This window comes from Acytostelium subglobosum (genome assembly GCF_000787575.1).
Source record: "Acytostelium subglobosum LB1 DNA, scaffold: scaffold24, whole genome shotgun sequence".
NCBI classification, from domain to species: domain Eukaryota; phylum Evosea; class Eumycetozoa; order Acytosteliales; family Acytosteliaceae; genus Acytostelium; species Acytostelium subglobosum.
The window spans coordinates 101,372-118,198 of record NW_012236509.1 but is presented as its reverse complement, the minus strand read 5'-3'; the positions used below and the strand labels follow the sequence as shown (position 1 = coordinate 118,198).

General features: G+C 42.8%; 5 protein-coding genes across 5 annotated transcripts; 3 read left to right on the top strand and 2 right to left on the bottom strand.

The window, feature by feature from the left end:
- Positions 1 to 1,410: 1,410 nt before the first annotated feature.
- Positions 1,411 to 5,618, top strand: SAMD00019534_098150 (hypothetical protein; the record flags this gene model as incomplete). Its single annotated transcript, XM_012894847.1, has 7 exons — positions 1,411 to 1,990; positions 2,070 to 2,372; positions 2,438 to 2,773; positions 2,859 to 3,248; positions 3,321 to 3,746; positions 3,824 to 4,639; positions 4,708 to 5,618. 7 exons carry the CDS (start codon positions 1,411 to 1,413, stop codon positions 5,616 to 5,618), a joined length of 3,762 nt encoding a protein of 1,253 aa, XP_012750301.1.
- A 1,281-nt stretch (positions 5,619 to 6,899) lies between these two features.
- On the top strand, positions 6,900 to 8,438 carry SAMD00019534_098140 (hypothetical protein; the record flags this gene model as incomplete). The annotated part of the gene is made up of 1 exon (XM_012894846.1): positions 6,900 to 8,438. A coding segment is annotated over one exon (1,539 nt), but the record flags the coding sequence as incomplete, so codon positions are not given.
- Positions 8,439 to 8,503: 65 nt separating this feature from the next.
- SAMD00019534_098130 (hypothetical protein) lies at positions 8,504 to 9,993 on the bottom strand (the record flags this gene model as incomplete). Its single annotated transcript, XM_012894845.1, has 4 exons — positions 8,504 to 8,841; positions 8,953 to 9,220; positions 9,296 to 9,607; positions 9,697 to 9,993. 4 exons carry the CDS (start codon positions 9,991 to 9,993, stop codon positions 8,504 to 8,506), a joined length of 1,215 nt encoding a protein of 404 aa, XP_012750299.1.
- Positions 9,994 to 11,430: 1,437 nt separating this feature from the next.
- On the bottom strand, positions 11,431 to 14,401 carry SAMD00019534_098120 (hypothetical protein; the record flags this gene model as incomplete). The annotated part of the gene is made up of 6 exons (XM_012894844.1): positions 11,431 to 11,491; positions 11,570 to 12,948; positions 13,024 to 13,201; positions 13,263 to 13,686; positions 13,771 to 13,959; positions 14,122 to 14,401. The coding sequence occupies 6 exons, from the start codon at positions 14,399 to 14,401 to the stop codon at positions 11,431 to 11,433; spliced, it is 2,511 nt and encodes an 836-aa protein (XP_012750298.1).
- A 483-nt stretch (positions 14,402 to 14,884) lies between these two features.
- SAMD00019534_098110 (hypothetical protein) lies at positions 14,885 to 16,577 on the top strand (the record flags this gene model as incomplete). The annotated part of the gene is made up of 4 exons (XM_012894843.1): positions 14,885 to 15,104; positions 15,135 to 15,533; positions 15,608 to 16,296; positions 16,368 to 16,577. Coding segments are annotated over 4 exons (1,518 nt in total), but the record flags the coding sequence as incomplete, so codon positions are not given.
- Between the last annotated feature and the right edge of the window lie 250 nt (positions 16,578 to 16,827).

The following is a 16,827-nucleotide window of genomic DNA, read 5'->3' as shown; positions in this document are numbered from 1 at the left end:
CTCCACTTGTGATCATATTAATTATATACTAGATATTTTGTGATTTATTCTAGAATTGTTTTACCATAAAAGGATGAAAACACGCACATTTTGATCATTTTGAAGCCCACTTATGTGTAATGCCTTGAGGCTGTGTTCAAGATCATAAAGGATACAACCCAAGATTGATGTTCTGTTATATTTATAGTAGTAGTAGTAGTAGTTGTAGTTGTAGTTGTTGCTGTAGACAGGATGAATGACGATGACAAAGGTAATATAAACATTAGACATTGACAGCTTGTTGTTACACATTGATTACAATACCATCGGCCAAGTGGTGAGTCTAACATATATGCCTTTCGTCTATCTGTGATGGATGGATGAATAAAAGGTCTCACAGACACCTACCGATTGTCGAGATGGGTTGTGCATGGCTCACTCCAACAGGTATGTACCTCAAGATTGTTGTCAATGCTAAAGAATGATCAGAGTTCATTGTACTGAACTGTACATTATCATTCATTTTGCTTGAAGATTGACAGCTTTGGAAAGCATTCAGAAACGATGGTCCAAGAATAGGCCTTGTGTTGTGCCAAAGATTGGGCACCTTGCTGATCTAATCTCTCATCAAAAAACGAATCATGATCTTTTCAAACTAAGATCTTGTCCGTGTGTGACATCAACAGGAGGAAGACGGTTCGCCCCACATTTAACATTTAATTGACAGCTCCCATGGATTTGATTTACACATTCCTAGGACCCGATCAAACATGCCTACATCATCATCATCATCATCATCAGCATCATCATTTCAATCATACATTACATAGATAGATATTACAACACATAATATGATCATCTCCAACTACTCACGACTCCCACAACTACTCCAACTACTCCCACTACTCCTACTGCTCATTGTCACATGGGCGAACAATGCCAATGGACAGGGGATCGACACAAAGATCATTGTGGAATATCATAATTTCACAAGTTGCGATGTAGAGTTGGTGTTGATCATCAATCATACTCAGCCTATAAATAGGGTCTTTAGAGATGCTGAAAAGGTGTACCAAATGAGCGCTCAGGAGGGTGTAGTCTTCAACCGACTCCAATACTTAAAGTTTGGATTCATAGTGGCCATGCAATCTTCTCCAACAACATACAATGGTGTTGCCTTGGACAAATTCAACTTTACCATACCCTGGAATACTTCCTTCCTCTGTAAAAGTATGTATCTACATTGAACACGCATTGATGGTCATCACGTGACTGAGTCTGACACCCACCAACCTTGCCCTCGACCTCAACCCTCAACCCTCGACCCCAACCCTCGCCCTCGATCGTACCATGGAATTAGGCATGCCAACATTGTCAATAAGCATACACACTGGACCCTTGGTTAGGAATAGGGTGATACCAACGATAGCGATGTCCCCGCCAAACTATGATAGCTTCCAGTCGGTGTTGAGGATAAACGATCGGTTGAGCGATATGTATGGAACGTACGTGTGTAGATCAACGATATATGTTTGCTCGTTGTTCCCTCTGCGACCATTCGGCCCCGACGCCTCATCCACGCTCTATCAACTGGTGCTCTACCCCAGTGACACACTCACCGGAGACTACACACAGCCTATCAACCTCACCATCACCAATCACGATCGCACGGCCAACATCATCTTCCCTCCTTTGACCAACAACACTGTCTCTCTTACCAAGAACTTCACATTGTGGACGCTCAATGAGAAGACTGGTCTGGTCAAGACTCGACCCAACTCAAACTTTGGCATGATAGTCAACTCGCAGCCTGGCGCCACCTACTTCCTCCATCCCAACTCGTCATTTAATGCAGAACTCCAGGTCTACTTCAGGAGTATCAAACCAGTTTCCAACTCGCCCGATGGCACGGTTCAGACCCTTGCACTGGCCTCAATCGACTTTCCCAGGATGGGCCTGTTCGAGGTGTTTACCTCCCCATTAAGTTTCCCCCAGGCCGCAACATCAGCAAGTAAGTAGTCACACATGGATATGGTATCCCTTACTGACACACATGGAACTATTCCACCACCATCATACACCTCACTCAGACAAGCCTCTCGATAACTTTGCTCTGACCAAAGACGTACAGGTCTTCCCCGGTGGTAAAATGTTTGGATCAACATTCAATTTGCCAAGTTACCGTTCGTGTAGCTATGGTTATCCGGGTGTCCGAGATGGCGAGGACGATCGCCTTACCTATCCATTTGGAGTTACTGGTGTGAATGCCAATGGCAACATCACCATGTCCATGGCATTCTATGTAACTGGCTTCATCAGCAATGGGCTCACATCAACACTTCAATGCTATTTCGCCGATGTCCACATCCCTCTCCCCACACCACTTAACACATGTAAGTCCATCGCTCACTCAATCGATCACTCAAACACTAACTCAATCAATCAATCAATCATATAGCTGACTCATCATCATCTGTGATTGAATCATTCTCAATTTTGCCACTTGGTGGCTACAGGTTCTTACTGCGAACGACTGTTAGTGATAATATGGCTGGCATGTCAAAGATGATGATTATATTCTCATCTGGTGATATATATAATGTGGACATTCGCGATATTTATAAAGGCAACGCACAATATGGTTACTACGAGAAGCTTTTGAATCTCAACTTCCAACCTGGTGATGAGATCAAGTTTGACATCAAATTGTTGGACTTGGCCGGCCTGGAACCAACCTTTGATGTTGGCTACGACTCAGTCATGATCAGGCCAGTGGGAATCAACACGGCCAACTGTAAGCACCATGCATTCATTGGAATGATTCCATTTCAAGACACACACTAACCAACCCAATCCAACCTGGAACATCACTCACTTAGATGCCCTTGGAGCCGAAGACTTGACGACGTTCTATTTTGAAAAGTATGTGATGGACGTGAGCTCAGCTCCCATGACCAATAGGTTGTTCATCGGCTCGCCAAAGATCATGCCCTCCTGGAAGGTGTCCATCATTTATGGAGCGAGGGAGGAGAATCCATACTATCAGGCCGATGCCATATATGATGTGAACCTCGGACTCTTTGTCATCCCATTCACCGTGCCAGCTCGTACAATGACCCGCCAAATGCAGTTCTACATCAGAGTGATGCTCCCTCGCGGAAGCTTATTTAGTCTCGCCAACGAGGAAGTACTTGGCACCCTCATCATTGATGGCGCACTGATCCAGGTTCAGTTCCCCAACACATCAGTTGTCAATATCAAGTCAACATGTATGTATCCAGGAGGCCTGGCTCATCATACTCATTTCCCCTAACTCACTCGTTCAATCAATCAATCAATAGATGGTGATGAGATGCCACCCATGATCACGAGCTGTACAGCTCATCCGGCGACTTCATTGGACCTGTCATTGATCGGTGGAAATAGTACTATTGGCTGGAACATCACAATTGAGGACAGTGTCAATGGATTCTCACATGGAGTGATCAATGTCGTCAGTAACCTCGATGGTGAGCCTCGCAGATTCGAGTTCACCGCAGCCAACAGGACAAGTGGCGACGAGAAGAAGGGCACCTACCAGATCTGGTTCAATGTGAACTCCAACTTCCGCACACAGACCTTCACATTCCTGGACATTGAACTGTTTGACACTTCCATGAACCGTGCCTCCTACGTCTCCTATGAGCAGCTGACAAAGGTTGTGTCGCCACTCGCCAACATTATGATAACACTCCTTACTTTTCAATTCAACATCTTGTTGATAACCAGTATGTCCTCCACACCCTTGCCTTCAAACTTCGAGACACCCATACTCACCCTTCTCGCCTCGATTGATCAATCACAGATTTAAATGACATCACACCTCCAGCTCTGGAGAGCTTTGAATTACTCACGCCATCAGTGGATGTTGGAACATATAACCGAGAGGTTAGGGTCACATTCTCAGTGCGCGAGTCTGGAAGTGGATACAGTACTCGTCACATGCCCTACGTGTATATCACCGGATACGTGTTTGAGACCTTCAGGATGCAGGCCTCATCAATCTCTCAAGTAGGCGATGTCTATACATTCAATGCCACGGGCACACTGCCATACGCATTTGCAGCAATGACTAGTGGACCCCAGGTCAACGGCCCATCAGTTGCCTTTGTGTCAATATACGGCCTCGTGGACAACAGCCAGAACTTCATTGGATATAGGACTGACGAGTTTCCAATTAGTCCTTCGATCAAGACTGCCATCCTGGGTATCACTTACACTCACCTCACACCAATCATCGATGACTACACTCTCAACAATGGAGTGATCACTCTTGTTGGCAAGAACTTTGGAGAGGGTGCATCATTGGTGGACACGACTCGCATCCCCAACCCGATCGCCAACTTCACGATGACCTTTGGCTCAGTGGTCATTGCCATGTTCAAGATAACAATGGCACCCGTTGATCATGTGCCCGTGGCAATGTCGATACAACTGAGGAACCAAAAAAGCAACTCAACCTACTTCTCCAACACAATCCAGATTCAATACACTCCGCCACCCCCTGTCATCCCTACAGTCAAGTGTCCAGGCACGCCAGTCTGCTCCAACAACGGAGTATGCTCAACCTCATTTGGATGTCAATGCACCGGTACATGGTATGGAGATGATTGCTCATCACGTATGTATCACCATCCTGGGGGATCATTCCAAACATATTACTAACACAAATACCGTGATCATGAACAGAGGCTGTACCCAATGTACCAGTGATCAATGTTGACACACCAACAACAGTGTACACATTCAATACGAGTGCTGGCATGATGATTGTTGGTGAGATAGAGATTGTGAGATTGAAGGTGTTGGATCAACTTGGCGCAGAGTTGGCATCATACCCATTGACTCGATGGAATACTTCGATCATATCCAATCAGTCATTTAACTATATGGCTCAATTTGGAAATGTTGACAATGTTGGAACGATCAAGGTGAACGTGCGATGGTTCACAGAGGACGAGGACATTAGGTTCGCAGGCGATGTGCTCCCAATGAAGAAGAACACAATCAAGTACACAATCACACTGGCCAACTATACATTCCCAAGCCTACTCAACTCGATGCAAGTTGTGATGCGAGCCACCATCAACACGACCGACACCAACTCATGTTCTGCTCAACAATATGGATATGTGGACGGCGCTGCTGATAACCTGTTCTGGATGCGTGTCAAGGTGCAGAGTTACAGTGTCTACGGTCACTTTATCCAAAAGGCAATGGTCGATGGTCGAGTGTCAGTAGTGTCCAACGTGCTGATCAATGATACAGAGACAACAGTCAACAACACACAGTCCTCTCAGACACTGATTGGCATCAATGTTCCAGGCTTCACTCAACAAGCTATAATGGATCCTGACTTCTTGTTGTTGCTGGATATCGATGATGCCAAGAACATTGATGGCGCCACGTGTTCTCCATCTGGATCATCGTCATCATCAAGCAAGCTGTCACCACTTGCCATCGCTGGCATTGCCGTCCTCTGTGTGGCCGTTGTTGTTGCTGTTGGAGTTGGAGTTGCCTTTAGAATGAAGGCCATCAAAAGGCATAGAATGGAACTGAACCGCATCAAAGTGAGGCTGTCAGAGATGAAAGCCCAGTGAGTGAGTTTGTGAATGATCACTCAAACAACACTTTAAAACTTAAATAATTGAGTTTCAAATTAAATTAATCAATTTAATTCTCTAATGATGATTGATAGAAGTATAAGTAATATTAGAAAGAGAGAGTGATCATTATATCTCAATTTACTTTATTATATTAATCAAACAAGGAGTGACAGGTAAGATATTTATTAAATGGAAGAAATTATTGATGAACAACTGTTGTTATGTTTGGTGAGAGGGAAGCAGTGATATATTTCAGCGTTAGGAATGTCCAAGGTATCATAGACAAAATCCGACTATCACCAAATCTATCAGTTCCCTCATTTCCACTCCTTGTCTATGACAAATCCAAACAAAGATGAAAACGCTAAAGTTCTTCGTCCAACCAAAGTCCCTCCAGGAGGATACAAAGAACTCTATGTTGTTGGTAAGTAAATTCTAAATCAGCCTTATATATCTTTATTCAATTCTAACAAACAAATAAGTCCCTGGGTACAAGTTTACATAGGTCACTCAAAATCGATTTTGATCAACCAAAATTGTTTGTTTTTGATGGATTTCATTGAATTGAATAAATGGGGGAACCATGGTCCGACAATCTAGATTAGAAGAACGATCTTCTATTTCATTTTCAGATCTATCGCATTCCAATATATAGATATACTAAGTACAAATAATAGAATATACAAAGTAATAATGGACCAACAACAAAGAATATTAGTAGTTTTTAGAAAGTTATTTGAATATCTATGTGATAATGATATTGAATCAGTTTGTTTAGGAATGACTTGTAAACAATTGTTTACAGAGTTATATAACAAGAGACAACTCAAACTCAATGTCACACCAAGTGTTGTTAAACTACCACTACTAGATCCTTCAATAATTTTGTTAGCCAATGGATTAGTGCTATTTCATGATTCGCCAAAGTCATTACCAAAGCTCCCTCCAACATTGACCAGCTTGGAATTGGGTTACCACTTCAGAAAGAAAGTGGAGCTGTCCAAACTACCTCAATCACTTACAAAGTTGGCAATCTATAATTATGACAATGATCTCACACCAGGTGACCTACCAGAAGCACTCATAAAGTTGAAGATCAAATTGAACTCCAAAAAAGATCAAGTGATCATAATTCCCACCTTTCCATCATCACTCAGATCCCTAGAACTTGGAGATTGGTCCAATATTGGATTGGAACTGCTGCCTGGTCTGCTGCCCTCATCACTCACCAAGTTGAAGTTGGGATATTTCAATCAACCGATCCAACCTCGATCACTGCCACCATCACTTACATCGCTCAAGTTTAACAATGGTTACCATCACGTGATCAACATTGGAGTGCTCCCAAACAATCTCAACACATTGACCTTCAAGGGTGGACATGTTCAAGAGATCATTCCCGGTGCTTTACCAGATACACTCGAGACACTGGTGATTGAAAGAGGCTTACTTCAACTTTTCAAAGTTGGTTCCCTTCCTCAATCACTCACAGTATTGAACCTTGAGAATTCAAGCTACGACCAATCGTTTGCACCTGGTGTGTTGCCAACCGGTCTACAGAGGTTGGTCCTCACACAGGTATTCGTTCAACCTTTGCTACCTGGTCATCTTCCCTCATCATTAAAATCGTTAGATCTTGGCAGGGATTACAACCATCCATTGACAGTTGGTACTCTCCCCAACTCGCTGACTAAGTTGGTGATTGGACCAGGATTCAAACAGGCACTCGAGGTTGGCTCACTGCCCGACTCATTGGTCGAGTTGGTGATATTGGCAATGTCATTTCAATCCCTGGTCGTTGGCTCACTTCCATCCTCACTCAAAAGATTATCTCTTTCTCCTTATTTTAATCTATCAATCCCAGTTGGATTTATTCCAGATTCATTGGAGGAGTTGAAGTTTGAGAAGATGATCTATTTTCGTGGGCGTTCTCTTAGATCATTCAATCAGAGTATCATCCCAGGCAGTCTGCCATCATCACTCTTGACGTTGGTGTTTCACTGTGAATCATTTAATCAACCGATTCTACCAGGACAGCTACCCATATCAATGACCTCCTTGACCTTATCACGACTCTTCAATCAAGAACTAACAATTGGAACACTGCCTGAATCGCTCATATCATTGACCTTTGGAGATTCGTTCAACCGCCCAATACCTATCAATGTGTTACCTTCATCTTTGACCACATTGGCACTTGGTTCAAAACAAAAGTACTCAATCAAATGTCCAGACATCAAACATCTCCAAGTCCGCCGTTTCCATCAACTTAAATTGGTCAAGACAGGTAGTCCAATCCCATCACTCACAGTGGACAATGTGAGCACTAATGTTAGAAAGGAGACACTACCATTGTTCGAACGTCACTTGACTACTCTGACCATTAAGGCACATACACCCTCCACTGCATCCAGTTTGATCGATCGACGTCGAGCATTTTTCCTAAAGTCAATCATTCATTCATTTCCAAACGCGGACACGTACCACATTAGTGATGATAACAGCTGGAGTGCATCAATACGCAAGATTGATCGATGGCATGCCATTATGATACTCAAAGAAGTGTTGGATTCATATTCCTCAGGTAAAAAGGTACAACCTTTTCGACAAACTATACATTACTTCACGTTGGACTCGGCAGCTGGGTTAGTCATACAGTTGGAAGATATTAACAAGAGATTGAAACAAGACAATGATCATCTATTACAATGTGGAAAGGAGATCAACAAGTTGAAGGAGGAGAATAAGCAAACCAAAACTCGTCTGTACGAGCTTGGTGAAGGAGTAGCGGATTCCAAAAGCACAAGAAGAAGGAAATAAATAAATATTATTATTATTATTGTATTATTTTAATTGTTATTGCTATGTTTACAAACAACCTATATTGTGTTGATTGATAATGGCGCCTGACTCTTTAACAGAGAGGCATTCGAGTTGTTGGTGGAATTGTTCTTGTTGCCACCCACCATGTTGATGTTAAGGTTGTTGCTACTGGTTGTTACACCAGTGTTCATCTTTGACAAGTGAGTCGATGATGCAGTTGTCACGCCAGAGTTTGCTGTGGCACTCATTGCTGATGATGAACTAACTGCACTGCTCTGCTGTTGTTGCTGTGACACCATCTTTGTGAAACACTTCATCTCATCAAACAACTCAAGTGAGTTCAAGTTGACATTATGAAGGAATGGATGTGCTAATATCTCTTCAATTGATGCTCCTAGGTGAGTTTCAATGTTAGTTATAATGTTATCTAGTGTCACGTGATCATGTGTCACGTGATCAGGTGTCACGTGATCGGTATCATGTGATCAGTTGATGTAGGACTTACTCTTTGTTGGATCGAGAATGAGTATTTTAGAAAGGAGGTCCAATACTTCCTTGTCTTCTACATTGCTGAATGTATCGTTGAACCTGGACTTGACTGTTGGTATATGGAAGTTGTTTGACTTGCTTGGACGCATTGCCTCCATATCGTCATGGGATGGACTACCCAAGATATCTATTATTCTAGCGAATTGATCTGCTGAGTTGGTACCTGGGAACACTGGCTTTCCCTTCAACATCTCTGCCAAGATACATCCAATCGACCATATATCCTATTTGAAAGGTTGATAAGTATTAATATATGATCGATTGATGATGATGGAGTGATTGATAGAGTTCAGACTTACTATTTTAGTTGTGTAGGTTTGGCAACCCACTAGGAGTTCAGGTGCACGGTAGTACCTGGAGCATATATATGACATACTGGTATGGTTGTGTTCTAATATCTTGGCACTTCCAAAGTCAGCGAGTACAAGCTCACCCTTGGCATTCAACAATATATTGTTGGGTGTAATATCTCTGTGACAGATGAACTTTGCATGTATATGTTTGATTGACAGACACAACTGATAGAATAATACTCGAATAAAGCCAAGTGACAACTGTTTCTTCTTCAACAAGCTTGCCAAAGTATATGGGATAAAGTCAAATACCAGATACTAATGAATGAATATATGCTTGTTAGTGTCATGTGATATATCTTAAAATCAAGATATATAAACTATAATATTATAATTTTGGTAGTTACCTGCATCTTCTTATTCTCTTCATTGGTCATGTACATATCTAGTAGCTTTAGACAATTTGGATGATTGATCACTTTGAGTATGTCATATTCTCGACTGATGAAATGACTGGATTTCTCAACCTTTTTGATGGCAACACGTTTGTTGTCAGAGTTGGTAGCCTCGTACACCTTTCCAAATGTACCCTGACCAACAATCCTTATGATCTCATAAGGGAACGTTGCCTTTGAAGCATAGTTATGATTCTTATCTGCACCAACTGGCTCGTTTTGAAACTTCATCGTGTCAAGTAATGTCATATTATATTAATGAATAATTATTGGTGGAATATTAAATAAATATAAGTTTGTTGAATAAATATATATATATATATTATATCTAATTGATTGATTGACAGGATTGATTGAATGAATAATGATGATTGAAATGGAAGGATAGATAATGTCAGAAATGAAAAAGGGAAGTCACCTCCAATCTCTCACTCACTCGCTCTCAATCAATCCATCAATCACTCCAACCTCCTACATTCATCCTTGAGTGATGATGGATTGATTGAATGTATCCATTTAAAGGTGGACAACAACAACAAAGAGATGTCACACCAAGTGATAGAGTTGTAAGATTAGGAGGTGGAGTTGACACACAGTCTGTGTTGTACTTACATAGTAGTGATAGATATTACAAACACGTGATGAGTATATAGTGTGTGTTTATGTGTATGTGCTTATAGTTTGATTGATGCCGCTGCTTCCAGTTTCGGTACTGTTTGGGAAGTATCTAGTGGATGTATATTGTGAGCTGGAATCAAATGATTGGCATGTGTGAGTGGGGTGGATGGAAGGATGGAATTGACAGTGTCACTGTCTGATGTCTGGAATGTGAGTGTGGGTAGTTATATGTTTGAATTGATATATTTAAATATGTAAACAACATGAATAATAATAATAATAATAATCGTGATAAGCAGTAGTAGCAACAACAATAACACATGTATGTGTATGTTAATACATTGAAACAATCATGAGTTAAACAAACACATCAATCAATCTATTTATAATATATACCCAATGGCATCTCACTGTGAGTGAGTGAGTAAGGTGATGGATGAGTGAGGTAGTGTGTAGTACTACTCGATCATATGACTAAGGAATTAATCATACTCCATCGAACATAAGTACACACCACACTTATACCCCTACCCCCAATGGTGATCGTTTGTTATTGAGTTGGAAAGTGATCGTAGTATGTGTGTGTTGTTGGCGGTGTGTGGGAGTGTTCATGAGTTTGTCAACAAGTTGGAGCATGTTGGAATGGTGACACATATATATACATCTAGTAATGCTTCACAGCAGTCCAATCTGAATTTGAATGTGTTGTTGATGTTGACAAGTGGATATATAAGGATAAATTGGATATGTGTATGAGTGTGAGTGAGTGAGTGGTCTGACTGTCCAGTCGACTGACTGACTGACTGAATGATTGACACATATATCTATCTAGGTGTAGCATATTGGTAAACTACAATTGAAGCATGCCATGTCTGGTGACAACTCCTTTCCGAGCAATGCATTGTTGGGTCAATGTCAACAAACATGTTGTTGTCAATTTCAATCGTCTGTGTTCAGCTGATGGATGATGACATGATTGATTGGATTGGATTGGATTGGATTGGGTGTTGGATGGATTGATTGATTGAGAAGTTTATGGAGAGTATAATTGACATTGTTGTTGTTGTTCTACTTCTGAAGTTGGGCTCGCATTTGATCAATCTGTCGAGTAACCTCAGGGTTTGTACATCTATACATGATGATAAAGTTTAGGTCAGTTTGAATGATTGAATGAATGTAGAGGTGATGGGATGATGGGACGACTTACTTCTTGGCAACGAAATTCAGAAGTTCCATATTCTTGTCCTTGAAGGCGGTCTCTGCAGCCTCACGGAAGTAGTTGACTTGGACGTAGCACTGACATCGGTTGACAACGTCTTGAATCTTTGGTATATATTTGAGCGCCTCGACATGCTGCGATTGATCGAGACAGACTTCAACAAATGGCTCGTAGCCAATTGGTGACTTCTTCTCGTTGGCAAACAGTGACAACTCCTCCCATTGACGCGAGACTGACAGTGCCTTGATCTTGATCCACCAGAACCTCTTGTCGCTCACCTTGAACTCCTTGAGCATCTTGGCCACTCGCTTGTGCTCGCCCATGAGCACCAGCTGGAAGATGGTGTCCGACAATGACAGACCCATGTAGCTCGGCTCCTTGTTTGGATCCTTGCGCATCGTGTCCAGCTCCTTCTGCAGCGACTCGAGTTTGATCTGATCGTCCACCATCTTGGAGTAGATGTGCACGTCCTTGTCCTTGGAGGCGTTGAATATCCTCGAGGCGTCCTCAAAACTACGCTTGCGCATGTCCATGTCCATGCTGCGGAAGCCCTCGCCCAGGTGTAGCAGGGCCAGGTCGGTGGTCTGGCCACGAATCTCGTATATCTTCTTGAGCAGGCCAACATTGCCCTTCTGCTTGCTAAAGGAGAGCAGCAGGTCGAGTGCCACCTTTCTCGAGAACACTGTGTCTAGGTAGGTCCTGGGCTCATTGCGCTCCAGGTTCAGTAGCACAAGATGTATCAGGTTGGTGTCACCCGACTCGATGGCCTTGTTCAAGGCCATCTCGCGTTGGTTCATCGTGAGCAGGGGTGGAACCTGGTCGGCGGCCTTTGGCTCAAAGTCCAGTAACTTGGTGGCGATATACTTGCGGCCAGCTGAGTGTGCTGCAGAGGCGATGTTGGCGTATGAGATACCTGGCACTGCTTGGAGCTTGTTGATGATGATCTTGCTGAGTACCTCTTCGTCCTCGTTGGTGCGTACCTTGGTGCATGCCCAGTGCACCAATACAAAGTCGGCCTTGATCTTGAGGTAGTCGCAGATACGCCACGCCAGCAAGTGAAGACGACGCTCGATCAAGCATCGGATTAGACCTTCGGCGCCAATATAGTTGTACTGCTCCAATGTCAAGGGAATGCCAATCTCATAGTAACGCACTGCATTGAGCACACGCAGCGCCTTGCACGTCTGTACGAATAGTTGTGGATTGTAATTGTCCAGGAAGCACTTTCCAAATGATGCGGCGCGCAACAACTTGCTCTGCTCCGAGGCGTTGTATTCGAAACCGGCTGCATTGATACAAGTGTTGACGGCCACCTCCAAGTCGGCCCTAATGCCTCTAATGAACTCGTCAGCCTTTGGGCTATGATTCTGTTTGATTGATTGGGTGAGTGATCGAGTATGGAATCTTTCCAATGATTGATTGATTGAGTGGAGTTGACTTACCAAGAACTCCTCTGTGGCGGCATAAAGCATTGAGGCTGATGTGAATGAACCGATGGAGAAGATGTCTCTGGTCTCGCTGGGTACGCGACAGAAGAAGTCGGTGGATCGCTCTGAAATGATGCGGAGTCCATCAATCTCTGTTACAATGTGTAGTGCCTTACAATCATTGCTCGATACACTGGTGCAATCAAGTGTCAGTAGGCGTGTAATATAGACCAGGCGTTGATAAGTATACTTACACGATGTTCTGTCCTTCCTCAAAGTACTTGAGACTGTTGACTTGATTAATGTTCCAGCTGAACATCACTCCGTCTGAGCCAGACCACTTGGTGGAGCGCGGGAGCTTCTTGAATGCGTTGAGATACTTGATGTGACGCGAGCAGTCTGTGCGATAGATGTACAGGTCGTAGCAGTCTTGTGTCGCCGATGGACTGATACAGGCCATCTTGAAGCCACAAGGACTAACGACCAACTTTACAAAGTTGTGTGACAACAGTTGGTTCTTTGCCTCGGATGAGTTGACCCTGTAGATTGAGCCTCTCGTGGCAACAAGCAACTCAACATCCAATACCGATGTTGCTGTCATATGTGGCTCCACTATATCCCATGCAGAAGGACCATTAATATCCATATCCATGATATCTGCAAACTGTATTGGTGCCGCTGTTGTTATCATTGTGACATTGATTGAGTCGTTAGTTAATTTGAGCTGAATCATGGATCAATCAATCAATCAATAAAACATACGTTTGTTCAACTCGATGTAATAGAATCGCCAACCAATCACTCGATCATTGACAACACCAGCATTGGCTGATATGATGGCAGTGAGCATCACAACTCCACCATTGAATATCTTGCACTCTCTAACCTCATCTCTTATAGTTGGATAAGTGTAATGGCATTGCTCCTCACAGAATATATTATACATGATCACTGTTCCATTGCTATTATGTTATGTTGGTAACGAGGCCGAGGGCAAGGGCGAGGGTTAGGGCGAGGGTAAGGGCAAGGGTTAGATTGATTGAATGAATGAATGAATGAATGATCGTTACCTTAGAACTAATACTAATCTCTCTTCACTGATCCAGTCCATACCGATTACACTGGCCTTCCATTCAGTCTCTTTGAGCTCTATCGATGAGATGTGTTGTCCTGAGGCCGAGTAGATGTGAAGGTATGGCTTGCTGTTCTGTGCAGTGAGTTCAACAGCCTTTGACTTATCACGTGTCACTGCTATTGGACCACCATTAGGTGCCGCCACCAATATATTCTGTAACAAGAAATCATCCTTTACATCCCAAGTCATCTGATAGAACTCTCTCTTACAGACGAACCAATCGCCAATCTCAATCCAGCTACTTGTTGGATTATTCATTCTTTACTTCTTCTTCTTCTTCTCTATCTGTTGTGTACTGTACTATTATATGTATATATATATATATTTATGTGATGATGTGATTGTACAACAAGATACTTTCAATGATCAAAACACCCGCACAAGAAAGATCTGATGAAAGTTTGGATGAGCACATCAATTTCAATTAGTTTATGGGTTTTGGCATGACTTTGGCGATTCAAGCTAAAGAACCACAACAATGTCATACTCACGTGTCGGGAGGGTTTCATTCATTGTGCTTGTTGCAAAGTAAACAAAAACAGATAATGAGCAAAGATACAAATAAAGATTGATAACATAACAAACAACAACATAATTTATATACACAACACAATGAACAAAGAACAATCCGATGAATTGGAGAGAGCATCCCAATTGTTTTGGAGCTTCAATATTCAAGGTAAGTATATTCATTCAATCATTCAATCAATCAAACATAGTCGAGTTGCTTACACATAATATATAGAGTGCGAACAGATACTTAAACAACTTAATACAAAGTTACCATTGTATGGTTTATTTTATGCTGATGTGGCTTGGATGAAGTCAACGTTGACAGAGGATAAGGATGATCTTGAAGAGACTGCAAAGAGGATAAGTGATTGCAAGAAACTGGCACGTTCAATTCAATTGTCACAGAAGCCACTATATCTAAAACAAGAGAAGGATGAGAAGAAGTCGGGTAACAACAGCAACAACAACACTGATACAGCAGCAGATGCTGCAGCGGATGGTGGAAAGCAATGTCCACCATCACAATTCACAAAGGCCGAGTATTTGATCGGCAAACTTGTCTATGCTGAGGCAATGCTGATGCGTGGCATCATGGAACTCAAACAACAGAGCAATATCAAGGCGGGCATATCATTCAGGAAGGCTTGGAAGCAGTTCTATCAGGCGTTGGAGATCGTGCAGACATTGCCACAGACATTCCCCTGCTACCAACATATTGCCAGCTCAGCATTCTACGGCGTGGGCATCTTCCATTTCCTTGTGTCGGCCGTCCCTCCCCAATACGTATGGCTGGTCGAGGGCATTGGATTCAAAGCCAATCGCATGGAAGGTGTACGCGAGCTAAAGTACTCTGCCGACCTTGTCGTTGGAATCAGATGTAAGTGTCACACTCACTCCTATGCCAATCAATCAATCATACTCATATTCATACTCATTCTCAATCAATGCTAGCTACACTATCCAAGTGCTTCTTCACAATGATATACGCATTCTTCTTTGAAGACTTTGAGAGGGCTGAAGAGACAATGAGAGAGTTGCTGGTGAGCTTCCCAGACAGCGCAATGATCAACTATATGGCCGGATCAATCGCAAGAAAGAAGGGCGACATTCCAACGGCCACTCTATCATTCCGCAACGCTTTGAAGACTGCCGACAGACTCAAACAACTGCAGCTTTACATCGAGTCGGAGCTGGGCTACAACGAGTTCCTCGACCTGAACTGGGTGGCGGCCGAGCAGTACCTGGCCAAGTTCCTGAAGGAGACGACCAGCTCGGGATTCAAGGCGTACATCGCCTACCAACTGGCCTACTGCTACGAGATGCAGGACATGCGCGAACAGGCGCTCGAGATGATGAAGTCCGTCGACAAGACCGTGCGCAAGGGCTACGACTTTGACGAGTTCTCATTGCGCAAGGCCAACCGATATATCAAGAACAAGCAGTTGACACAATTCGAGCGACACTACACAAGAGCTTCGCTACTGAACGAGGCACACAGATTCCAAGACAGCATCGTTGAGCTTGAGGCTGCATTGGCGCTCACTCCACTCACTCACGAGGAGCTAGGTGCAGGAGAGTATCTCATGGGCTACAATCTACAAATGTTGAATATGTTGGAGGATTCAAAGAAGTATTACTTGGTATGTTTGGTCCACTCATTCAATCATTCAATCGTTCAATCATTATACTGACATCCACATCAATCATACAGTTGTCAATGGCACATGAGAAACACTTGCAGTATGATCATTTCATATTGCCATATGCCAATGTTGGTATGGCAGAGATAATGCTTCATGAGGACAAGAAGGCAGAGTGCAGGGCTTTTATCAAAAAGGCAAAGGGCTATCATTCAATTCAATATGATTTCCCTGCATTATTGGATTGGCGAGCAAGGAAGTGTCTTCAAATGCTTGGTGAGCAGTAACCGATCGCATATCCAAGTCAAGTTAGCCATTCAGCCAGTCAGTCTGGTCACATCACAGCACGAATTGGAGTAATCTAGTCGATTAACTCTTTTTTTGTTGTGCCTCCCTTCAATCCATCAATTCATTCCTTCAAACATCGTCTTGTCAACATTATCCATGTATAGAAGTTGTAATTAATCAAACAATCAATAATAATTATAATAATAATTTATCCTTTTTTGGATATTTTCCAATAAGGCCCTC